Here is a 26,440-nt window from a genome sequence, read left to right as displayed (position 1 = left end):
GGAGTGTCAAGGTATGGTTTAGCGCAGGGAGGGCAAGGAGTGGTTCAGAGTGGCAGAGCAGGGAGGGGCGGGGCAGGGCACAGAGGGGCTGGACAAGGAAGAGCAAGGTGCAGTCCTACCAGGTGTCCAACAGTTTTCTGGGTCTAGGTACTCTTCCACAGCCTCCACCACCACCGCCTCCACCTCCACATCAGGCTTGATGTCTATGGTGCTGCCCTCCGATGAGCTGGTGTCGTCCAGCTACACACACAGACAGAGATGCACACACACACACACACACACACACACACACACATGCACAGAGATACAGACAGACGCAGAGCGAGAGAGGGACAGAGAGCGAGCGACAGAGAGACACACAGAGAGGACGTGAGAATGACAGGACAAGGGACAGAGAGACACACATCATCAGCAGCAGGTTGACTGATCAATAGCCCTGTCGGCAGCAATGGATCCTGGGTTATTGGTACACAGAGAGAGACAGACAAGTGAGAGAGAGAGACATGACAAACGGCGAAGCCTCTCTCACAGCCATTCATACATACTGCTGCGTCCCTCGCAGCGGCTCTCACTTCCTGTCTCAATGTATAAATAGCTACCTCCCTGAGGCTTCATATAGGTAGACAGACAGATGACGATACAGAGATGGATGAAAAGGAAAAAAGGATGAAGGATAAAGGATAAAGGATGAAGAAGAAGATGATGTAGACATAGTCCCGGGGCTAAGCTACATCCTGGTCGTACACACAATGAGTTGCGTCTACCCATGTCCACATGCTGAGTGTGTGATCTGTCATGCTCGACGTGTTCTAAGTGACCTTGAGGAAACACATGGCATGACTAGCAGAGTACCAATGACCTGGTCGTGATTCACCCGGGCTTTACATGGCATTAGCGAGCGCTAGATGTTAAACGAGAGCCTCCAATGAGCGATTCAAGTTGCCTTAAAATGCGAAACTACAGACGATGAGGCTTAACTGCAAATATCAAAGCCACAGCAGCCGACTGCAATTCCTAACATTGTGATATGCCACAGATTTAAGACGTACTGTGGCCTACAGGGGTGGAATATCAAATAACCCTCCACTCTAGCCATACTGCTAAATGTATCGGCGACATTTTAAGAAGAAAAAAAAAAAAACCCAAGTCAGCAGATTTCCATTTCATCCACGGCTGTAGCCATTACTATATGAGTGTGTGTATATATGAGTAATGGAGTTACATAAGAGCCTTGGGCAGCGGAAACTAATGCTAAACTGGTGACCACACCCGTGCTTTACCGCCAGGAGACCACAAAACAGCAACCATGGAGCGATGCATTACTACAACATTACTACCACATCACCACAACATTACAATAAGATTACCTCAACGTTACCAAAGCATCGATACAACATTACCGCAACACTACAATAAGACTGCCGCAACATTACCAAAGCAGTACCACAACATGGCCACAACATTAATGCAACATTACCACAACATAACCACACCATTTGGCGACCACAACATTACCCCCCCCCATGCAACATTACTGCATCGCTGCAACATTACAACATAACCACAACGTTACTTACCCCCTGCAAAAACACCACAACGTTACTACAACGTAATCTTCAAATGACCTCCTGCGTCATTACCACAACATTACCACAACATCACCACAACATTACAACAACATCATTATCAAGAGACACACTATGGGTATGTCTAAAATGGCACCCTATTCCTGGCCATTGTGCTACTTTTCATCAGAGCCATATTGAGGTACCAGGTTCTCATGGCGACATGTGCATTAAACATGTGGCTAACTAACTCTCTGTTCACTCACCTCTTTGCTGTTCTCGTTCTCCGACTCGCTACTAAAGTCCTCGGTGTTGAGGTTCTCGAAGTCGGACTCTCCGACCGCGATGGGAACGCACACGGTCAGGTTCGGGTTGTGGATGAAGGACATGTGGTCCTCGTCGATCATGTACTTCCCGACGCTGCTCCCTATACCACTAGTGGTGCCGTTACCATTCTTGGTGTAGTCCAGGTCGCGGTTGATATCCACACCACTGTGGTTGGCGATACAGTTCAGTTTCTTGTCGTACATGTCGTCTAAAGGTTTCTGTTCATCCTCCACCGGAGGCTTCTTGGTCAAGCTGAGCACCAACTCCGCCAGCTTGATCTTGAACCAGGCGATGCCCTTCTTGATGCGGATGACGGAGATCTGAAGGTTGTTCATCTCTCCGTCGTCATCTGTTGCGGCTAAGTTGTCTGCGCTGAACGAGGACAGCAGCAAGGCAAGGAAAAGGTTCAACACCTGTAGGGAGGAGAATCAGGCACATACTGGGTCAGACGTGAGGGTGGAACTGGTATGGCCAACGGAGATGTGCGTACACACGGGACCTGGTATGTGTAGTGCAACGAACCTGCCGTTCATAAGACGGCAAACTGCTCCCAGAGAGTTACGTTTCTTGGGCCAGCGATTACAGTCACCGCCCTCGGTTATGGCGACTGGGGTTTGAGGACCATCAGGAAGGCTAGTATTGTATACAAAGATACACTCTGGGGACACTTACCACCAAGTTCCCGATGACCATGACCATCATGAAGACGATGAGACACATGCCCTGTCCGGCCACCTCCATACAATCCCACATGGTCTCGATCCACTCCCCGCACAGCACCCGGAACACCATCAGGAACGAGTGGAAGAAGTCGTGCATGTGCCAGCGGGGCAGCTTACAGTCCAGGGCGATCTTACACACACAGTCTTTGTAGTTCTTGCCGAACAGCTGCATGCCGACCACGGCAAAGATGAAGACGATGAGCGCTAAGACGAGGGTCAGGTTTCCCAGGGCGCCAACAGAGTTACCGATGATCTTGATCAGCATGTTGAGTGTGGGCCATGACTTGGCCAGTTTAAACACTCTTAGCTGAGGGAGAGGGGCATGGAAGAGAGTGATGGAGAGGGGAGGGAGGAAGAGAGAGAGCGGGAGGAAGAGAGGATGTGAGAATGATGGAAGAAGGGAGAGAGGAAAATACTCATTAGCAGCTGGGGTTTGAGTGATCAATAGTTCTGGTTGCGGAAATGGCTCTTGGGGTATTGGTATGATAATTGATAGAGCAGAAGCAGTCATTATGAAAACTAGCAGTACATAGACTAGTAAGGCAGTATATACAGTAGGTTGTATTGCATACAAGTAAATGTATCACTACAACAGACAGTGCTGTAGTTGAGCAACACCATGTAATCATTCAGCACGTGAATCAATGCACACTGTGGAATTGATATGATTTGTGTACACAACTGACAGACACGTACATTTGGGGGGAGGACGGGGCTAAAAGAGAGATTACCAATCGGAATGATCTGAGCACGGACAGCCCCTCCACGTCAGCCAATGCCAGCTCCACTAACGATAGGGTCACAATGAAGCCATCAAAGCAGTTCCACCCTTCCTGGAAGTAGTAGTAGGGATCCATGGCAACCAGCTTGGCAAACATCTCCACAGCAAAGATCCCTGTGAACACCTGGTAGGGACAAATAGAGGTCAGAGGTCAGTTGGAGTAGCTGCTACGAAAACATTTACCTTCCAAAGTGACAAACAGAGGTCAGACGTACTGTAGGAACTGGTACGATAATTCTTTAAAAAAGTTAGCAGTGAGCACTACCTTAGATGGAAATTAAGATTAGCCCACTAGCAAGAGGCTAGCACTTACTTCAATTAAGATTCAAGAACGCTTTCTGGAGTCTCTTTGAATGCATTTCCAATGTCTCCATGGCGTGTGTTTCTCTGTCTAAAGAAGACCCTTGTGTAGGCTGCCTTCACATTCATAATGTGCAAAACTAGCTCCCTTAGGACAGTGACATTTTCATCACAGGGCAGACGTTTGGCTAGCAGAATGTCACCTAAGCTAGTAGAAATTGTGGTTTACTAGCCCGGCTAGTCAGTGCTTAAAATCCTTACTTTCCATTCCTTACATCTGCTCTGAAGTCAGTAAGGCCACTGTGACACCTCTGTGTTCTGCTAATGAGTCTAATGAATGGCTAAAGGTCACAGTTAATCATGGAGTCAGCTGATGTAACACCCTGGGTGTCCATCGATCAAGGCGTGGCCGGGCAGTGTTTGTGTGTGCGCGTGTGTGTGTGTGTGTGTGTGTGTGTGTGCGTGAGAGCATTTGTGTGCGTGAAGATGACTCATGCTTCAAGGTTATACCCAACCCATGAATGAAAATACCTCTAACAGAACACACACACTGCCCGATGCTGAATATCACAAATAATTTCACAACAAACACACACTGGTCTAATATGTAAAAGACTGATCTCACAATTTACTGAAAGTGATACCTTTTCCAGCTGCTGTAAATTGATCAAACCGCTAATATCAATATCCTAACCACACCACAGAAAGAGAGACTGTGTTCTACTAATATGCTATCCATGCTAACAACATGTAGTAGCAACAACTAGTAGCTTTAGCTAACATGCTAACTAGACAGTAAAATCCTATGTGCATCAGCTCTACTTTTACTGTGTTTCTGTGGAAATTCTAATAGCATCCATGATAACAGCATCAGCTAGTTGCTTTAGCTTTAGCTTGCATTAGCTAGTAGGCTTAAGGCCCTAAGCAATATGCTGAAACCGTATGTGCAGCTCAGGATTTTGACTCAGTTCCTGTAGAAATGCTAATTGTAAAAAGGGCCAGGTTGGGATTTCAGAAAGAAAGAGCCGTTCTTCAGGCACCATTTTAGGGGAGCTCATCGATCAGGCAGCATAAAATATTAATGTGGGCCACCCACCAACCTGGCATGCAGCACAGAGACAGAGCAGGCAGTGTGAAGCAGATTGCTGCATGGGACAAGGAAATAGCAGCACAGAAGAATCATATGATAAGGGGGGGGGGGGGGGGGGTTGAGAGAAAGGAAAAAGGACAGAGAGAGAGAGAGAGACTCCTACAGTATACAGACCAGCCCCATGTAAGAAATGGGGAGAGAGGAGGGGGGCGAGAAGGAGAGAGGAGAGGAGCAGAGAGGAGAAAGACACAAGGAAGATGTGTATAGATTCAGGGACACTGTAGGTAGGGGGTCCGGGAACGTTTTCATTTAGCTTTGAATAGCCAATGAAAGAACTGCCAATTATGTGTACCAAAATAACACAGCTCTCTCAGCAGACGACAAGCGAATAGATCTTATAGGAGGAGATGTCATTGTCAACGCACCACGACAAGGACGAGATAACGATCACATGCCAGATTCTGTTCAGTTTTTTAATGAACACACTATCAATGATGGGATATACAATGGAAACAAGACAGAGAGTTGAGAGAGAGAGAGAGGCCTGCGGTGGACACATCGTGGTCTAGCTCGCAGTTAGTGTCGCCGCCCCCAGGTGCACACATATGAATCTGTCTGAAACACACACTCTCCTCCTGTCTTTCCCGTCCCCTCTACTGACTGTCCTATCAAGTGGGTTGAATTAATTGAGCTAAATACTAGAAAGTGTCTAATGTTACCATATACTTTCTAAGTTAATACCATATAAATACTAGGTAAGTACTAACTTGAAGTGCCAGCTTAAAGTACTTTTTAAAGTGGCACTTCACCACTTTTTTAACCTCATATTCATTATCTACAGCGCCATACCAGTGTCTACATGTGAATATGAGGTTAAAAAATGCCCCGTTAAGTACCAGCTTATAACGGCTGTAAAATACCACACACACACACACACACAAAAAAAGAGATCCTCACCAGGTTTCCCACAGACAGCACCTCCTCAAAGTGCGGGGTCATGGGGTAGTGCTCCATGGCCATGAAGAGGGTGTTGAGAACGATACAGATGGTGATGGCCAGGTCCACGAAAGGGTCCATGACGATCAGGTTGACAATCTCCTTGATCTTCAGCCAGATGGGACAACACTCCCAGATGAGGAAGATGTTGGAGAATTTATACCAGCAAGGTGGACAACTACGCTGAGACTCCTCCAGTTCTGAGAAAATTGATTAAGAGACCACGCCAGGAAAGGAATATATCAAAAATCCAAATAATAGAATAGTCTCCAACAGCGCGTATCCTGTCCCTGCCCACCTGGCACTACAGCCAGGCTTAAGGAAACACTCAAAGTATTTGAAAGAAAACAGAGACACATGTTTTAAAATAATGATAATATGTTCTGTTTATGTAGTAATAATATTATGTATTATTAGTATTAGTATGTCATGCAGTGTGTCTGTAAGTACAAGAATGACAAGCAATAGTTTTAGAACACCTACTCATACAAGGGTTTTTCTTTATTTGTACTATTTTCTACATTGTAGAATAGTAGTGAAGACATCAGCACTATGAAATAAGACATATGGAATCATGTAGTAACCAAAAAAGTGTTAAACAAATCAAACTATATGTTATATTGTGAGATTCTTCAAATAGCCACCCTTTGCCTTGATGACAGCTTTGGACACTCTTGGCATTCTCTCAACCAGTTTCATGAGGTAGTCATCTGGAATGCATTTCAATAAACAGGTGTGCCTTGTTAAAAGTTCATTTGTGGAATTTCTTTCCTTCTTAATGCGTTTGAGCCAATCAGTTGTGTTGTGACAAGGAAGGGGGGTATATAGTAGATGGCCCTATTTGACAAAATACCAAGTACATATTATGGCAAGAACAGCTCAAATAAGCAAAGAGAAATGACAGCCCATCATTACTTTAAGACATGAAGGTAAGTCAATACGGAAAATTTGGACATTAGACCGGTGGAAATGTGTCATTTGGTCGGGAGTCCAAGTTGGAGATTTTTGGTTCCAACAGCAGAGTCTTTGTGAGACGCGGTGTGGGTGAACGGATGATGTTCGCATGTGCAGTTCCCACCGCAAAGCATGGAGGAGGAGGTGTGATGGTGTGGGGGTGCTTTACTGGTGACACTGTCTGTGATTTATTTAGAATTCAAGGCACACTATAACCAGCATGGATACAACAGCATTCTGCAGGACTATCATCTGGTAGGACTATCATGTGTTTTTCAACAGGACAAAGACCCAACCCACCTCCAGGCTGTGTAAGGGATATTTGACCAAGAAGGAGAGTGATGGAGTGCTGCATCAGATGACCTGGCCTCCACAATCACCCGACCTCAACCTAACTGAGATGGTTTGGGATGAGTCGAACCGCAGAGTGAAGGAAAAGCAGCCAACAAGTGCTCAGCATATGTGGGAACTCCTTCAAGACTGTTGTAAAAGCATTCCAGGTGAAGCTGGTTGAGAGAATGTCAAGAGTGTGCAAAGCTGTCATCAAGGCAAAGGGTGGCTAATTTGAAGAATCTCACATTTATTTTGATTTGTTTAACACTTTTTTAGTTTCTACATGATTCCATATGTGTTATTTCATAGTTTTGATGTCTTCACCAATATTCTACAATGTAGAAAATAGTACAAATAAAGACAAACCCTTCAGTGAGTAGGTGTTCTAAAATGTTTGACCAGTAGTGAATATAGATATAGATATAGGAGATGTTGAACTGTTCGTCCAACGAGAGAGAAGGGCACCTCAGTTGAATCCCGTTTGGGGATCAATAAAGTCTTAACGTAAAAATCTTATCTTAAATCAGTTAGAAAAAGAAATAGCGAAATAGAAAGAACTGTTTGTCCAAAAAAAAGGGTGTCTAAGGTTTAGACTAAGAAAATATGGGAAGTAAGATCTGCCTTTCTTCGACATCAGATTTGAAACTTTTTGGTTTACACTGTCAGCTGAAAACAATAGAGCATGGAAATAGCTAGTTAGTTAGTGTCGGGAAATTAATAGTATGAATAGTATAGGGACAGTACCCTCCACTAGTGTGTTGGTGATGACGCTCATGACACTGTTGGCCCGCTCTTTCCTTCCGAAGGAGGTATTGAGCTGGTCCACAGACACCATCAGGGAACCAGACAGCTTCTTCTTCACCTCAACCTCAGTAGTGGGCTGCCAGGAGGAAGAAGAAGAATCAAGCACTGATGGTAGTCAAACCATGAACACCATCCCACAGCGCCATCGCTGGCCAGGGAGGGATGTGCTCTTGTAACAAGACTGGATTGGAAGGAGGGGTTAGGCCCATATTGGAGGTTGGTCATTCTTTGGTTGGCACAGCGGATAGTACTGTATTTGTCTTGTTGTTGCTAGATGTTGAGAGTATGTTGTGTCTAGAAACATGCAGGTCATACGCAGCCAGTGTGGGAGCAGTGGTATGGGGATATTTGACAGTTACATAATACTTGAATAAGAATGTAACATCCTGATATTGAACAGGGAAGTGTTTTGTATTTGTGTGTGTAGGTATTAACGTTGTGACTTACCTATTCTCTGAAACGTGTCAAATAGGTTCCAACCACCATTACATCACACCCATTCTAACTAAATGTCCCCCTGCCTAAATGTCCCCCTGCCTAAATGTTCCAATGCTGCCACTTCGACCGTGTCCGAATACCCGTACTTGCGTTCTCAATAGTAGGCTGGTTGAGTATAAGAAAATTGAACGTTTGAAAGTATGTGACATTTTGAAAAGGTCATATGGGTTTAAATGCCAGGATGTCATACTAATTTCGCCTTCTATATCTAGTAGAATTCGCTGCAACACTATTGAGGGAAGAAAAGCGCCTTTTCAGACCCACGTGTGTTTGACAACAGCTGATAATCAGATAAGAGGACGCGCTGTACCCAAATGAAGGAGTGGCGGGAAACGGCGCAATTGCGCATTAGACGACGCCTTCTCGGTACGGGGTGAGCCTAGTATGTTGATATTGGTTGGTTACTGCATACATTTATACTAGACAGTACGTTCTATATAGTATGTAGTATGATTAGTACACAGTATGCTGTTTTATTAAGTAGTAGGCAAGAAAGATTTCAGACACAGCCTTTTTTCTACTTTCCCAATATTATCCTGTCCCTAACCCCATCCACACTCAGCACTCCACACTATCTGATAGTAATCCATTTTCTATTTGACCCTGAAATATCACCTTCAAGTCCTGTAACAAATCCTGTAGCATTTGAGGAGAACATAGAGGGAAGAGTAGTCTGGTTACTGTAGGAGAACACTAGGAGAACACAGGGGCAACACTATTCGGATTGCGGTCGTTCCAGTCGTCATGCATTGAGCATGCACCAAGTCAAAGAGTAGGAGAGGATAGGATAGACATCATAGCCACTAGTTTGGTTGTTATCATGCTGGCTAGTTCAAAACATTGTACAAGACCTGGTAGAAGGGCAGGTCAAACTACCATGCTGCTTACTAGCAAGAGAGAAAGATTGGTTTGGTTTTTTTCATTTTGTTTGTTTTGGTTTGCTCACAGTTGATTGTTTGAAAAGGAAGGAAATATTTCCTCTATTTTGAAGAGGGTTTTTACTTACAATGACTGTTATATGTGGTTGTTTATACCTATCTTAGATGACTGCACTGACTATACGTCGCTCTAAGATAAGACAGTTTGCTAAATGACTAAAATATTAAAGGGATAGTTAAAGATTTTGGCAATTAAGCCCTTTTTTCTACTTACACAGAGTCAGATTAACTCATGGATACCATTATGTCTCTGTGTGCAGTCTGAAGGAAGTTGAAGGTAGTTTCTGGAGCCATTATTAACTAGCATGAGTGCAATGACTGGAAGTCTACAGGAGCAAAGGCCTTGTTGCCAAAATCTCGAACTATCCCTTTAATGTCAATGTAACACCGTTTGGAGTGAGAAAATGAAAACGTTGAGATATAAAACAACAGTATGCTGGAAGTCACTGAAAACCCCAGTTATAAAGTAACAATAAGAACATGTTTTTCTTATAAAGTAAACTAAAGTTTCTCTATTTTGCTTCTTTGGGTTGGGGGGCAGCATATCATACACGAGACACTAGGAGCAGGGGAGGAGGGCGAGCGCAGATAGCGCAGACATACGGGCTTGCAAAGAAAAAAGTTGAGAAGAGAGACAGAGAGAATAAGAAAGTGAGGGAAGAGAGAAAGTTGAGAAAGAGGGGGCCATGCCTAGACGAGACGGGTCTGAGTTACTCATTGACTTCCTTACACTGTCGTCAGCAGATGCCTTATCTATTTTCACCTCAGGCAGAAGGCGTCCGCCGGTCCCCGGACTGATCAGCGACACCACGCCGTTGCAGTCCACCGTTGAGTTCCTCTTCCCGCCGCCATGGTGGTAGCCCGTGTAGCTGCTCCGTCGGTACGGACTGAACAGGGAGTCCCGCCTCTCCTCGCACTCCTCCACAGTGCTATGCTCGTCATCGGCGAACTCGTTCTCCGAGCCCACGTCCTTGCCGCGGCCCTTGAAGCTGAAGATGCTGCTCTTGCTGTTGTGCCTCGACAGGAACGGCGAGCCTGGGATACTGAGGAGGGACTGCAAGGGGACAAGAAGACAATGAGATGAGGAGAGAAGAGGAAACGAGAGGAGAGAGATTGATGTAGCTGTGTAAAACTCCTGACACAAAGCATACAAAAGAGCCCTGAAGGTCGTGGGTTGAATCCCCACAACCACCTTTCCTACTATCTGTCCTCCTGCCTTACGTCTTTATCTGTTTTAGTACTGTCTACATCAGGGATCTCCGTCCCGTAAATTCTCTCTCCAGCCCTAATCCAGTGCACCTGATTGTAATAATTAGCTGGTTGATAAGTTGAATCAGATTAGTTACAACTGGGGTTGGAGTGAAAACCTACAGGAAGTAGTTGTCCAGGAACAGGGTTGGAGAGCCCTGGTCTAAATGTAGTTTCAAAAACATGAAAGGAAGGTGGAATTCCTATTGAACTACATATGGAATTATAGGATCCCTATGAGAAGTCCAATCTCCTTGAGAGAAGAAAAGAGACGAAGTGGGTTGTTTTGAGTCATTGATTGTGCCATTACTTGGGACAATCCTCGTTGTCATCAATTCTGGGGTCAAAATGAAAGGAAACATCTGTGTGTGTGTGTGTGTGTGTGTGTGTCACTTAGGGAAATTCTGATGGAGAGTGATCAAGTGACCTACTAAACACAGGGAAATGCATCATAATAAAAATAATATATTGGACTTCTATTTTCAATGATCCAATGCTGCTTTACAATTGTCAAAACTAAACAAAAAACAGAGATCCAAACAAGACAACGGCAGACTAACAACAGGAAGAAACAGAAAATGTAACAAAGAGAAGGGGGAGGGGCTTAAAGAAGGGAAAAGACTGTGATGTGTCGCACTTGGGAACGGCAAGGTGGCCTGCTGTGGTGGAACGGAGTGAGCGAGTAGGGTGCTAGGGGAGAAGAAGGTCAAAGAGTTGGGGGGGGAGGGGCAAGGTGATGAAGGGCTTTGTAGGTCAGAAGGAGGATATTGTAGTTAATGCGTTGGGAGACAGGGAGACAGTGGAGTTCACAGAGGATGGGGGTGATGTGCTGCCAGGACTCAGTGTGCGTGAGGAGTTGGGCTGCAGAGTTCTGAACTATTTGGAGCTTACGGAGGGAGCTTGAGTTGATGCTGGAGAGTAGTGAGTTGCAGTAGTTGTAAACAGGAGGTGATGAATGTGTGGAGGAGAGTTTCAGCTGCAGGACGGAAGGTTTGAAGAATGAGGATTTTACAGTTTGTTGGATGTAATGGTCGAAGGAGAGGGTGGAGTCCAGGAGGACGCCAAGATTGCGTGCACAGGGGGCGTGGGGACCAATGGTGTCATCAATGGTGAGAGTGAGGTTGCCAACTTTGCAGAGTGTGGTTTTGGTGCCTATGAGAAGGAGTTTGGTTTTGCCACTATTTAGCTTGAGGAAGTTGTGTTGCATCCAGGTTTTTAATGTGGCAGGATTCAATGTGGGTCAGAGGTGTGTTGAGGAGGGATTTGGTGCTCAGGTAGATCTGGGTGTCTTCGGCGTAGCAGTGGAAGTCGAGATTGAAGTGGCGGAGGATCTGACCAAGGAGGAGGATGTAGATGATGAAGAGTAGGGAACCCAGCACAGAGCCCTGGTGAACACCCTGTGTGTCAGCAGCGGAGTCAGAGGTATGACCATTGAGGGAGGTGTAGTGGGTCCGGTTGGTAAGGTATGATTGTAGCCAGTAAAGCGCAGTGCCCTCATACCCAGACCCTCAAGTCTGGTGAGCAGGACTTGATGATGGTTCACCGTGTCGTGTAATCAAATAATTAGGTGACTGACATCCTACCCCAGCAAGGTCAAACACAGGACAGTCAGACAGGAGAAACACACAGCTGAGCCCAACGCTGCATGGGAAAGATTCACTTCCTGCTTCTACTTTGTGTTTTTCTTCTATGGGTACACTCATTATTGCTGCCAGTCCACGCAAAGTCGGAACATTGACTTGAATGGGATTCTCCATTCTAGTTATTCTATGGAAATATGAGCTGTATGCATACCACTGTTCTCACTGTGAACCTGGACCTGTACTGTATCTGTAAGCCTGCTTGAGTACTCATCTGGTTGGCGGGTCTATTCTCTATGACTGATGATGACGATGACCAAGATCTCAGACAAAACATAGTTCTAACACCCATAGAATTCACATGAACGCATGAACGAATACTGCCCTGTGTTGTTGAACAGATACAGTAACAGTACCCTATGAAAGATGCCAGAGCAAAACAACACTGTGTGACTGCTCTTCTCTCACTGAAACATTCATGTACTCACTGTTAATAATTCAAGCCTTGAATGCATGCTACTGTATCTTTAGCTACAACATATATACAAACAGTACTGTATATGTTATGATGCTATAAAGCTCTAAATAGTGTTTATCTGAGTTTATCGCTCAAGGCTAAATGATCTATGCCCCAGAATACATTGCACCGTGACCTTCAACCTTCGTCATCTCACCTGGTTCATGATGGAAGACTTTCGACCCAACCGGTTGTCAGGGAAACGGAAGCGGCTCCTCTTGCTGCCGTCGTCTGACTCGGATTTGACGAACTTCTCGCAGTCCCCCTTCTCCTCCCGCTGCGACTGCTCTTTCTGGCGCCACTTCTTCTTGCGGTTGCGCCGCTCCTTGGCGCTCTTGGAACTGAGCTTGGACATCTCTGACGAGCTACAGGACAGGTTCCCCCCACCGTCGTCCTCCGCTACGTCCTCCGACACCGTGCCTGCCGACGTCGCCATGGCGTTGGCCTATCGCAGACCGCAACACCAGGACAGAGAGAGAGTGAAAAAAACACCTGTGTGTCCAGCCCTCCTGAAGCCTAATTTATACACTGTGCAAATACGCAATGCATTTAGCTAGCTACTCAAAATGGCAATACTGCATAGTTCCATCAAGATACAAATTGCGGGGCTGCAGCTGCACTTGACTTACTTCACTTGGGGCTGTGGAAGTGTGCATCTTTTTGCTAAGCAAGTACGCAGAACAGCCATTTTGCGTAGCTAGGCTTCAGAGACATGGCTGTACAGCTTATATCAGGCTAAACAGACTTAAACTAAGCATATGTGACAGACAGGGTTCGAACCCCGGTTTGCTGTGAGCCAGAAGAGTGCATTAGCCCGCTAAGCCAAAGCCTAGGCATTGGCTCAGGAAGCCCATGCAGATCTTCAGGTCTCAGGCAAGGTTACTCACCTCCGTCACAAACACAGTGAGGTATAGGAGCACGGTAACGAACACGGCTCCACTGCTTATATTAGGCACAACAGATTTAAACCAAAGAGACAGTCAAGGATAGGAGTAAAGTAAGCAGAGACAGTGGCAATAGAAAAACAAGCACATACAGTATACACAGAAAGCTGCTGAGAGACAGACAGACGGTCAGACAGAACTGACAGACAGAACAGACAGACAGACAGAACAGAACAGACAGACAGACACTGACCTGTGTGGCCTCCTGCAGAGCCAGTGACAACAGAGACAGAGAAACAAACACAAATGACCAAACACATATGCACTATATCCGGAAAAGGGTGCCATTTCGCAACCTCATAGACATGCTGAGACACAAAGACACTGGGATACTGACCTGTGCAGCCTCTTGCTGGTTCTTGATCTGCTCCAGCATGGCTTTGAACTCAGCCTCTTTTTGCTCGGCCTCCTCCATGGTGGCCTGGTTCTGCTCCTCATAGGCCATGGCCACCACAGCCAGGATCAGATTGACCAGGTAGAAGGACCCCACGAAGATCACCAGCACAAAGAAGATCATGTAGGTCTTCCCTGCTGCCCGCAGGGTCTGGGAGGGGAGAGAGAAGACAACAGAGGGTATCAGATACACTGATATTCGACCTATAACCACTGACCTCTAAACCAAACAACATCCCTTCCCTGCCATCCTCAGGGTCTGGAAGAGAACAGAGAGTACAGCAGAGCATCAGACACTTGTCACTCATCCAGTCCTCCAGAATAGGCTGTCACTTTGTTTCCCCCTCCCCCCCTGTACTCAGATCTGGTTCATTCCACTGCTAACATATGACAGGGCTGTGAGGTTCATATTGAGGTAGAGTTAGAGGGTAGAGGTCAGAGGTTATGTATCAGTTACTGATTAGTCATGAAGATATCCGGGCTGTGTAGAAATGTAGAATCTACTGTAACACTTCCTCACTTTAAACACAATCAATTATATTTAAGATTCCTTTCTGCATACTAGAGCGTGATGCATATTCGAATTCACTGTCATGTACGTTATGTACGCTGATAATCAATGATTTATAACTGATTTGAAACTAGGAAGTAGGAATTATTCTTGGGTGTGCCAGCGCCAGAAGCACTTCCATGCACTGACTGCATTTCGCTAGGTTCCCAGTGTGTGTGTGTGTGTATATTAGTTTCCCAGCATGGGCACAACACCCCAATATCAGCATTTTGACCTAGATTTCCAAGCAGTGCAGTGAAAGCACACTCCACCAGCGAGCTAGCGAGCTAGCTAACTGAAGCCCAATGATTTCAGTGAATTGGGATGCTATCCCCAGCGGAGAGAGGATTAAGAGGCTCGAGCAGAAGCACAGAGCAGCCATGTCATGTACTAGTTTTCTACCGTATAAATGCAGAGGCAATATTTCAGTCTACTGGAAAAAAAGTAGTCCACTTAGGGAATAGGTTGCCATTTTGGATGCACATTTAGTTCCCCTTTCAAAAGAGGGAGTAAAGTATGGTCTGCACTAGGGCCCTTCAAAAGAGGGTGCATGGTCTGTAGGGAGCAGAGTTGAGGCAGAGAGAGAGGACTTCCTGGGTTCTGGCAGAAGCAATTCCCTACCCCATCAATTATGGATGCGGTTTACATGTAGTGCTGGTAAGAATATTCAACACAACACACTGCGACACTCCCCAGCAAGACAGGGTAGGAGCACAAACTGCCAAAAGGACAGAAACTCTACTGTCCTCCTGTTCCACACATAGACTTCCCCCTGACATTAGGACAGCAGAGTCCATAAAATAACTAGCTTACCAAGACCGTGATATGCGGCCGTCTCTCAAAGCTATCTTAACATTTTACATTTCAAAAACATTTTCAAATGTTTTACCTTTATCTTACCTTAAGATGACTGCACTCACTGTAAGTCGCTCTGGATAAGCGCGTCTGCTAAATGACCACAATGTAAATGTACTGCAGGCCAAATATTCTACACACACACACACACACCTGAGCATACTCTGGATACAGTGCATATGATTGGCTGCAATCTTAAAACCTGGTCATTTTTGAGCGGGTAGTTTATGCATGCATAATCTAAATGCTAGGTTGAACCATAATGGTCTGACAATCTGATACAATACAATGGGAAATCATTTCAGATCATTTCAGATTTTCCTCCTTAGGAAACCAGCACATATTGTACTGTAGTATCTTGATTTAAAACAGGAGAGCACAAATATCCTTCTGGAATACAGATGAACGCAAACGGTGACTTGATTCTCCATATTACAAAGCTCAGATGAGCGAACACTGGCACGTGCACAACAGTAGATTTGGAGATCTGATAAAAAAACGGGTCTCTACTGAGCTAAAAGAGAAGAAGCCATGTAACCTGCATCCCAAACGGCAACCAATTCCCTATATAGTGCACTACTTTAACCATAGCCCTATGGGCCCTGGTCAAAAGTGGCTCGCTATATAGGGAACAAGGTGCCATTTGGGATGCAGACGTAGTCTCCTTGATTTCCCATACTGTAATCCCCAGGTCCTCATCCTTTCCTTCTCCTCCCTCTGACCACTCCTGCCCTCTCTGCTCCGTATGACAAAGCCTAAGCGTCTCTTTCCACCATTCTAGAGAGCCTGTCTGGCTGAGGAGCTGCATCCCATATGGCACCCTAAATATGTAGTGCACTATGGAATAAGGAGCCACAGTGTGGAAATTAGGCTGTAAAACAGGCAGTATGAGTCGAGCCAGGGGCCACAGTATGGAGATTAGGCTGTAAAGAGGGCAGTATGAGTCGAGCCAGGAGCCACAGTGTAGAGATTAGGCTGTAAAACAGGCAGCATGAGTCGAGCCAGGAGGCACAGTATGGAGATTAGGCTATAAAACAGGCAGTATGAGTCGACACAGGGGCCACAGTATGGAGATTAGGCTGTAAAACAGGCAGCATGAGTCGAGCCAGGGGCCACAGTATGTAGATTAAATTGCTGAACTGTAAAACAGGATAAGCTAAGATATGAGCTAAGAGCCATAGTATGAATATGAGAACGCTGAGCTGCAAGACAGCATGAGTCGATCCAAGAGCCAGCATATGGAGGTGAAGCTGCTAGGCTGAAAGCCTGTGCGAGTTGAGCCCAGAGAACACAGTATTTATATTAGACTGGAGGATGGGGAGTCTTTGGGTCATACAGTAGCAGGTGGGAGGTGGGAGGGATATATTTCTCTTGACAGGAATCCAGTGTTCTCTACTAGCGCTTGTCCTTGCATGTGTCTGAAATGGCATTCAATACCTATATGTGGTGCACTACTATTGGCCAGTTGCATATTCCACTCTCCTTGAGACACCATCAGACACAAAAATCCCAAGAAAATATATGGCCAAAAGTAGTGCACTATATAGGGAATAGGGTGCCATTTTCCCTGTATCTCAGGTATAAGAAAACACTATCCTCCCTTCCCCCAGACGTTATTGCTATACTGTGCTGTAATCTATACTGTAATGGGGGGGGGGGGGGGGGGGGGGGTGTAAAGATGTAATGTATAATATCACCCAAAGTCAAGCAAATCGGACAGCTGAATATGTGGACAACGCATTTTGCATTTGACTCAAAAGTGAAAACCAAACCAATATATAATTTGGTAAAGGATGACCATGTGAAACAACAAGCCTGTCTCCCCAGCATAGAGATACAATAGCATAGATATCCACTACCGTTCAAAAGTTTGGGGTCACTTATAAAACTCCTTGTTTTCCATGAAAAGATACATGAAATGAATTGTAAAATGAATAGGAAATACAGTCAAGATGATGACAAGGTTATAAATAATGATTTTTAGTTTAAATAATAATTGTGTCCTTCAAACTTTGCTTTCGTCAAAGAATCCTCAATTTGCAGCAATTACAGCCTTGCAGACCGTTGGCATTCTAGTTGTCAATTTGTTGAGGTAATCTGAAGAGATTTCATCCCATTCTTCCTGAAGCACCACCCACAAGTTGGATTGACTTGATGGGCACTTCTTACGTACCATACGGTCAAGCTTCTCCCACAACAGCTCAATAGGGTTGAGATCCAGTGACTGCGCTGGCCACTCCATTATAGACAGAATACCAGCTAACTGCTTCTTCCCTGAATAGTTCTTGCATGGTTTGGAGCTGTGCTTTGGGTCATTGTCCTGTTGTAGGAGGAAATTGGCTCCAATTAAGCGGCGTCCACAGGGTATGGCATGGCGTTGCAAAAAATGGAGTGATAGCCTTCCTTCTTCAAGATCCCTTTTACCCTGTACAAATCTACAACTTTACCACCACCAAAGCACCACCAGACCATCACATTGCCTTCACCATGCTTGACAGATGGCGTCAAGCACTCCTCCAGCATATTTTCATTTTTTCTGCATCTCACAAATATTCTTCATTGTGATGCGAACACCTCAAACTTAGATTTGTCTGTCCATAACACTTTTTTCCAATCTTCCTCTGTCCAGTGTCTGTTTTCTTTTGCAAATTGTTATCTTTTATTGGCTTGTCTGAGATATGGCTTTTTCTTTGCAACTCTGCCTAGAAGGCCAGCATCCCGGAGTCGCCTCTTCACTGTTGACGTTGAGATGTTGGTGTTTTGCGGGTACTATTTAATGAAGCTGCCAGTTGAGGACTTCTGAGGCGTCTGTTTCTCAAACTAGACACTAATGCACTTGTCCTTTTGCTCAGTTGTGCACCGGGGCCTCCCACTCCTCTTTCTATTCTGGTTAGAGACAGCTTGCGCTGTTCTGTGAAGGGAGTAGTTCACAGCGTTGTACGAGATCTTCCGTTTCTCGCATGGAATAGCCTTAATTTCTCAGAACAAGAATAGACTGATGAGTTTCAGAAGAAAAATCTTTGATCTTCTGACCATTTTGAGCCTGTAATTGAACCCACAAATGCTGGTGCTCCAGATTCTCAACTAGTCTAAAGAAGGCAGTTTTATTGCTTCTGTAATCAGAACAACAGTTTTCAGCTGTGCTATCATAATTGCAAAAGAGTTTCCTAATGATCAATTAGCCTTTTAAAATTATAAACTTGAATCAGCTAACACAACGTGCCATTGGAACACAGGAGTGATGGTTGCTGATAATGGGCCTCTGTACGCCTATGTAGATATTCCATTAAAAATCAGCCGTTTCCAGCTACAGTAGTCATTTACAACATTAACAATGCCTACACTGTATTTCTGATCAATTTGATGTTATTTTAATGGCCAAAAAAAAACATTTCTAAGTGACCCCAAACTTTTGAACGGTAGTGTATACTGTAATATAATACTGTATATCATACTGTTTACCCTATATCATACTGTATGTCCTACTGCATATCATACTGCATAATGTATATAATACTGTATACCATACTGTTTATCATAATTTATACTGTATATCATACTCACCAGCATGTAGAGGTTCTCCCAGAAGTCCTGTGTCATGAGTCTGAAGAGAGCCAGGAAAGCCCATCCAAAGCTATCGAAGCTGGTGTAACCGTAGTTTGGATTCCTCCCAGCTTTCATGCATGTGTAGCCCTCGGGGCAGCGGCTGGGGGGAGAGGAGAGAGGGCCACACAGCCATTCAATGACTCATTAAACTGTATACAGTGCATTTGGAAAGTAATCATACCCCTTCACTTTTTCCACATTTTGTTATGTCCCAGCCTTATTTTAAAATGGATTAAATCATCCCCCCCACCCCCCTCATCAATCTCCAAACAATGTCCCATCATTAAAATTTTTGCAGATGTATTAAAAATAAGAAACTGAAATATGACATTTACATAAGTATTCAGACCCTTTACTCAGTATGTTGTTGAAGCAACTTTGGCAGTGATTACAGTCTTAGTGGGTATGACACTACAAGCGTGGCACAACTGTATTTGGAGAGTTTCTCCCATTCTTCCCTGCAGATCCTCTCAAGCTCTGTCAGGTTGGATGGGGAGCGTTGCTGCACAGCTATTTTCAGGACTCTCGAGGGGTGTTCGAACGGGTTCAAGTCCGGACTCTCGCTGTGAGGACATTCAGAGACTTGTCCCAAAGCCACTCCTGTGTTGTCTTGGCTGTGTGCTTAGGGTCGTTGTCCTGTTGGAAGGTGGACCTTCGCCCCAGTCTGAGGTCCTGAGCACTCTGGAGCAGGTTTTCATCAAATATCTCTCTGTACTTTGCACCGTTCATCTTTGCCTCGATCCTGACTAGTCTGCCAGTCCCTGCCACTGAAAATATCCTCACATCATGATGCTGACACCACCATGCTTCACCGTAGGGATGGTGCAGGTTTCCTCTAAACGTTTAGCATTTAGGCCAAAGAGTTTAATCTTGGTTAAATCAGACCAGATAATCTTGTCCCTCATGGTCAGAGTCTTTAGTGGGCCAAGTGGGCTGTCAAGTGCCTTTTACTGAGGAGTGGCTTCCGTCTGGTCACTACCATAAAGGCTTGATTGGTGGAGTGCTGCAGAGATGGTTGTCCTTCTGGAAGGTTCTCCCATCTCCACAGAGGAACTCTAGAGCTCTGTCAAAGTGACCAAAGTGACCTTGGTCACCTCCCTGGCCAATATCCTTCTCCACCGTATGCTCAGTTTGACTGGGCGGACAGCTCTAGGAAGAGTCTCGGTGGTTCCAAACTTCTTCCATGTAAGAATGATGGAGGCCACTGTGTTCTTGGGGACCTTCAATGCTGCAGACTTTTTTTGGTACCCTTCCCCAGATCTGTGCCTCGACACAAACCTGTCTCGGAGCTCTACGGACAATTCCCTTGACCTCATAGCTTGGTTTTTGCTCTTACATGCACTGTCAACTGTTGGACCCAAGCAACTGATTTTACCACAGGTGGACTCCAGTCAAGTTGCAGAAACATCTCAAGGATGATCAATGGAAACAGAATGCACCTGAGCTCAATTTTAAGTCTCATAGCAAAGAGTCTAAATACTTATGTAAATAAAGTATTTCTGTTTTTTATTTGTAATAAATTTGCAAAAGAAATACAGTTCACGCTTATGGGGTATTGTGTGTAGATTGATCAGGATTTTTTATTTATTTAATCCATTTTAGAATAAGGCAGTAACGTAACAAAACATGGAAAATGTGAAGGTCTGAATACTTTCAAAATGCACTGTACATACAAAAACATCATGGTTGCCGTATCGTACAGTTGTCTGGTTTAATAAAAGGATAAGAGAAGAGTGGGTCTGAAGAGGAGAAGGACGGACAGACAGACAGACAGACAGACAGACAGACAGACAGACAGACAGACAGACAGACAGACAGAGTAGGTACTCACCCAGAATCTGAGCTGTTGCCACATAAAAGGGCATCCAATTGTCCAGGCAGGAAGTAGAAATTGGCTGGTGAAAGAAACACACACACACACACACACAGAACAGCATCAAAAAAGCATCTCTCTAGCTATGTAGAGGGATATAGGACAAAGGTTTCCAGAGAATTGAAACCTTTTGCTATGGTGTGCCACTGTGCGCTACAGAACACAACCCTGGTGTGTTTGACTGTGACTAGGCTACTTACTGTCGTTATTGATGTATTCATTCCAGTCGAAGCCTTTGCTGCCGTTGGCCAAGTAGTTCTCGGTGGAGTTGATTGGCCAAATCACGCATTTTTGCCGTAGGTTGCCCATGAAGAGCTGTAGTCCAATCAGAGCGAAGACACTGAGACAGAAGACCGTGAGGATCATAACGTCTGACAATTTCTTCACAGATTGGATTAGAGCACCGACAATGGTCTTCAGGCCTGGAGAGGGAGAAACACACACACACACACAGACGAACGAACAGACAAACGTACGCACACACGCACAAACCAAGAGGTGATGCAGAAGGTGTATACTTGAAGTGTCTTGGAGTTCCCAAACAAGGTGACTGCGATTTTTTAAAGATGCTATAGCTACAGTACTGTACTGTACTATCCTGTCTGTTTTAAGGCCATTCCTTCATCAGACAGTATTCAACTAACAGTATATTGTTTGAAGGGAATGGATTGTTCTGAGCAGCTATTATAATACGCATATTAAAACCTAATGCCTGAGCTGGGTATTTAATCACATACAATACGAATGTAAATGTTATCAGTATAATACACCGTTTGCATTTTAGCATTGAGGCCTGAGGGGGTGTGGTATATGGCCAATATACCATGGCTAAGGGCTGTTCTTAAGCACGACGCAACGCAGAGTGCCTGGACACAGCCCTTAGCCGTGGTACATTGGCCATATATCACAAACCCCAGAGGTGCCTTATTACTATTATAAATGGGTTACCAATGTAGTTACAGCAGTAAAAATGTTTTGTCATACCCCTGGTATACAGTCTGATATACCACAGATGTCTGCCAATCAGCATTCAGGGCTCAAACCACCCAGTTTAAAATATGTTATATGTTATGTAAAGAGCATTCGGAAAGTGTTCAGACCCCTTCGCTTTTTCCACATTTTGTTACGTTACAGCCTTATTCTGAATCTACACACAATAGCCTATAATGACAAAGCGAAAAAGGGTTTTTAGGAAGTTTTGCAAATGTATTAAAAATAAAAAACAGAAATATCTTATTTACATAAATATTCAGACCCTTTGTTATGAGACTCAAAATTGAGCTCAGGTACATCCTGTTTCCATTGATCATTTCCATACATCCTGTTTCCATTGATCAAGTTCATTCCATTGAACTTGATTGGAGTCCACCTGTGGTGAATTCAGTTGATTGTACATGATTTGGAAAGGCACACACCTGTCTATATAAGGTCCCACAGTTGACAGTGCATGTCAGAGCAAAAACCAAGCTAAGAGGTCGAAGGAATTTTCCGTAGAGCTCCGAGAAAGGATTGTGTCGAGGCACAGATCTGGGGAAGGGTACCAAAAAATGTCTGCAGCATTGAAGGTCCCCAAGAACACAGTGGCCTCCATCATTCTTAAATGGAAGAAGTTTGGAACCGCCAATACTCGTCCTAGAGCTGGCTGCCTGGCCAAACTGAGCTATCAGGGGGAGAAGGGCATTGGTCAGGGAGGTGACCAAGACACAAATGCTCTGACAGAGCTCCAGAGTTCCTCTGTGGAGATGGGAGAACCTTCCAGAAGGACATCCATCTATGCAGCACTCCATCAATCAGGCCTTTATGGTAGAGTGACCAGACAGAAGCCACTCCTCAGTAAAAGTCTCGACACCCCGCTTGGAGTATGCCAAAAGGCACCTAAAAGACTCTCAGACCATGAGAAACAAGATTCTCTGGTCTGATGAAACCAAGATTTAACTATTTGGCCTTAATGCCAAGTGTCACGTCTGGAGGAAACCTGGCACCATCCTTAAGGTGAAGCATGGTGGTGGCAGCATCATGCTGTGAGGATGTTTTTCAGCTGCACGGACTGGGAGTCAGGATCGAGGGAAAGATGAACGGAGGAAAGTACAGAGATCCTTGATGAAAACCTGCTCCAGAGTGCTCAGAACCTCAGACTGGGGCGAAGGTTCACTTTCCAACAGGACAACGACCCTAAGCACATAGCTAAGACAACGCAGGAGTGGCTTCGGGACAAGTCTCTGAATGTCCTTGAGTGGCCCAGCCAGAGCCTGGACTTGAACACGATCGAACATCTCTGGAGAGACCTGAAAATAAATGTGAAGCGACATTCCCCATCCAACCTGACAGAGCTTGCGAGGATCTGTAGAGAAGACTGGGAGAAACTCCCCAAATACAGCTGTGCCAAGCCTGTAGCGTCATACCCAAGAGGAATCGAGGCTGTAATTGCTGCCAAAGGTGCTTCAACATATTAGTGAGTAAAGGAGCAGAATACTTATGTAAATGTGCACTCAGTTTATAATTTTACATTTGCAAAAATTTCTAAAAAACTGTTTTTTGCTTTATCATTATGGGGTATTGTTTGTAGATTGATGAGGGTAAAAAACAATTTAATCCATTTTAGAATAAGGCTGTAAAGTAAAATGTGGAAAATGTCAAGGGGTCTGAATACTTTCCCGAATGCACTTCGTAAACTGATTATACAAAACATTAAGAACACCTGTTCTTTCCATGTCATAGACTGACCAGGTGAATCCAGGTGAAAGCTATGATCCCTTATTGATGTCATTTCTTAAATCCACTTCAATCAGTGTAGATGAAGGGGAGGAGACAGGTTAAATAATTATGTTTAAGCCCTGAGACAACTGACACATGCATTGTGTACGTGTGCCATTCAGAGGGTGGATGGGCAAGACAAAAAATATAAGTGCTTTTCAACGGGGTATGGTAGTAGGTGCCAGGCACACAGGTTTGTGTCAAGAATTGCAACGCCGCTGGGTTTTTCACGCTCAAGTTTCCCCTATGTATCAAGAATGCTCCCCCATTCAGCCAACTTGACACAACTGTAGGAAGCATTGGAGAGAACATGGGCCAACATCCCTGTGGAATGCTTTTGACACTTTGTAGAGTCTATACCCCCAACAAATTTAGACTGTTCTGAGGGACAAAGGTTTTGTTGGGGGGAGGGGGGTCAACTCGATATTAGGAAGGTGTTCCTAATATTTGTTATACTCAGTGTATATCAGAAAGGTAAAATTGTCTTTAAGAAGGTGGGCTGAAAAACTGACATTTGATTCAATCTTGGCAAATAGAATACTGAAAGTAGTTTCATTAACATAATCACAGAAATGTTACTTAAATGTACATTTCATTGGTTAAAGACAGTCACACTTTAGACAAATTTCAACAACTGAACACATACAACACATTTTTAAATACAAAACAAACAAGAAATATTAAAGAGCCTTCCCCCTCTGTTCTGAGCTTCAGTATTGAGACACTCAATGGCTTTATCCAGTTAGTCAGAGAAAAATATGACAGAGATAATATGTCACTATTGAACCAGGAAGAGATATCACTATTGAACCAGGAAGAGACCTATAGTATCTTGCCTTTCAAAAGATTTGCACTTCTAGCCAGCAGGGCCAATGGTGGATTACACCTGAACTAGAGGGGGAGGACGAAACAGAACAGTGAAAATCCATAAGAAAGAAAGGAAAAGAAAGAAAGGAAGCACAGCAGCACAACAAGGGGGCCATGATAAGAGGACAGAGGCACAAGCAGGCAGGAATCGAAACCAACCACATGCAGGTCATTTAAACTCCAAGGCTGAACAGAAACAATTCAATGCCATTGCCACTCTGTGGCCTTTCCTTTCTTCTTTTCTTGTATTTTATTGTTGTTAGGTTGAAGCACAGACTCTTACCCCTTCTTAGCCCAACCCTACTACAGCCAGACTCTTTCTCCAAACCTACAGCGCTTTACTGAAGACAGAATCATATTATTTTACCTTCAGGACAGGCATCATCCTCAGGCAGAACTCACAATGGCTGAAGCAATGGGTCCATAAAGTGCAGGAGGATTCCAAACATTTCTGGAAACGGAATGTCTCTTACTCTTGAAACATAGAACCTCAAACATAGAACCGAAACCCCTGAGGGGCTTCTGTTGACTCTTTACTTTAGGGGTACTTAAACCTTTTCAGCTCGAGACGCAAATGTGAAATTGAACATCGGTGACCCAAATTGTCATCCAACAACCCAAATTAAGAACAAAATAGGGTGTGATTATAGATGTATTCTCATAACTCGCGACTCACCTCTCACATACCCAGGGCCCATTTTTGGTTTAGACCAAGCCTGCACTAGTGCACTACAACAGGCTTTGCCTCTCATTCTATAATATGCTCCCATCTTATGGTGTGTTCAAGACAGCTCGGAACTCAGAACTCGGAACAAGGAAATCTCAGAACTCTGACATCAGTGCATTCAATAGAACTGGGAACTCTGAAAAAAACGAGCTCAGACTGTGATTTTTTATAAAAACTGTCATTCAACTTGGAATTACAAATCGGAAACTCTGGCATCTTCCTAGAGTCACGACCTCTCCGACATGAAGAGATCACTGACGACACAATTTTTCATAGTTTTTTCCAGATTCCCCAGTTGTCTTGAATGCACCAAAAAACGAAACCACTACGATGCCGACTAGTGGCAAAAAATGGACCACTTATAAGGCGTCATGCACCTAATCAATATATCGTTGACATAATAAGAAACTATTTTTGCTATATTTTCAGTGACGCTCCTGCGTGAATTTACTTCATACATAATAAAATCTATTTATTCTTAATGGCCTTGCCCGAATACCCATACTTGCGGTCTAAATAGTAAGCATTTTGGGGTATGCGAATATAATGTTTTTTAGTATATAAAGTTTAAAAGAAAATGCTATGCTTTAAATGCCAGGAGGTCATAATCTTTTCAGCTTTTCATGCTATTGAGGAAGATAATTGTCTTTTCATACCCACGTGTATTTGACAATAGCTGATAATCATCTGATAATCAGATAAGAGGACGCGCTATACCAAAATTAAGGAATGGTGGGAAACAACATTAGATGATGCATTCTAAGGAGGAACGTGGGCTATCTAACCCCCTGCCTATAATTCTCACAGAAACCACTTTATGTCACCAATTTTACTTGGGACACTTTCCCTGGCTGCCAAACCTCTCGCTCAACTAATAATCTAATATTTTTCCTCGAAACAAAAACTAAAAGTATTTAATATTTAATAATTTAAGAAAAAGTAATGTATAATCTAATTAAGTTATATACTGTATATACCATTAGGGGAGCCTAAACATTTATCATTTACTGATTTAATAAAGCAGTACAATTTAAGGTGAGTATGATTGGAGCAATCCAATGCAAGTCTATTGTACATACATTTTTTGGGACATGATTTGGTGCAGAAATTAAAGGAGGCACCTTACACCCAAAGCCTCATCATAGTGAGGATATATACAGTGCCTTCGGAAAGTGTTCAGACCCATTGACTTTTCCAACATTTTGTTACGTTACAGCC

At 44.2% G+C, this 26,440-nt stretch overlaps 1 protein-coding gene across 4 annotated transcripts in view; it reads right to left on the bottom strand.

The window, feature by feature from the left end:
- The window catches only part of LOC139368382 (sodium channel protein type 8 subunit alpha-like), an 84,944-nt gene that overhangs the window by 19,952 nt on the left and 38,552 nt on the right, over window positions 1–26,440 (bottom strand). For 2 of the 4 annotated variants that reach the window (XM_071107178.1, XM_071107179.1), the window contains 12 exons: window positions 21,075–21,296; window positions 20,833–20,896; window positions 18,960–19,101; window positions 13,935–14,141; window positions 12,811–13,098; window positions 10,039–10,362; window positions 7,813–7,948; window positions 5,743–5,981; window positions 3,346–3,519; window positions 2,565–2,921; window positions 1,832–2,305; window positions 120–240 (listed from right to left, as the gene is read on the bottom strand). In XM_071107178.1, coding sequence (XP_070963279.1) covers window positions 120–240; window positions 1,832–2,305; window positions 2,565–2,921; window positions 3,346–3,519; window positions 5,743–5,981; window positions 7,813–7,948; window positions 10,039–10,362; window positions 12,811–13,098; window positions 13,935–14,141; window positions 18,960–19,101; window positions 20,833–20,896; window positions 21,075–21,296 — 2,748 coding nt within the window. The remainder of the gene's footprint in view (window positions 1–119; window positions 241–1,831; window positions 2,306–2,564; window positions 2,922–3,345; window positions 3,520–5,742; window positions 5,982–7,812; window positions 7,949–10,038; window positions 10,363–12,810; window positions 13,099–13,934; window positions 14,142–18,959; window positions 19,102–20,832; window positions 20,897–21,074; window positions 21,297–26,440) is intronic. The other 2 variants (XM_071107180.1, XM_071107181.1) reach the window with 1 other exon arrangement.

This window comes from Oncorhynchus clarkii, chromosome 16 (genome assembly GCF_045791955.1).
Source record: "Oncorhynchus clarkii lewisi isolate Uvic-CL-2024 chromosome 16, UVic_Ocla_1.0, whole genome shotgun sequence".
In the NCBI taxonomy this organism is placed as follows: domain Eukaryota; kingdom Metazoa; phylum Chordata; class Actinopteri; order Salmoniformes; family Salmonidae; genus Oncorhynchus; species Oncorhynchus clarkii.
This window is presented reverse-complemented; position numbering and strand designations above follow the sequence as displayed.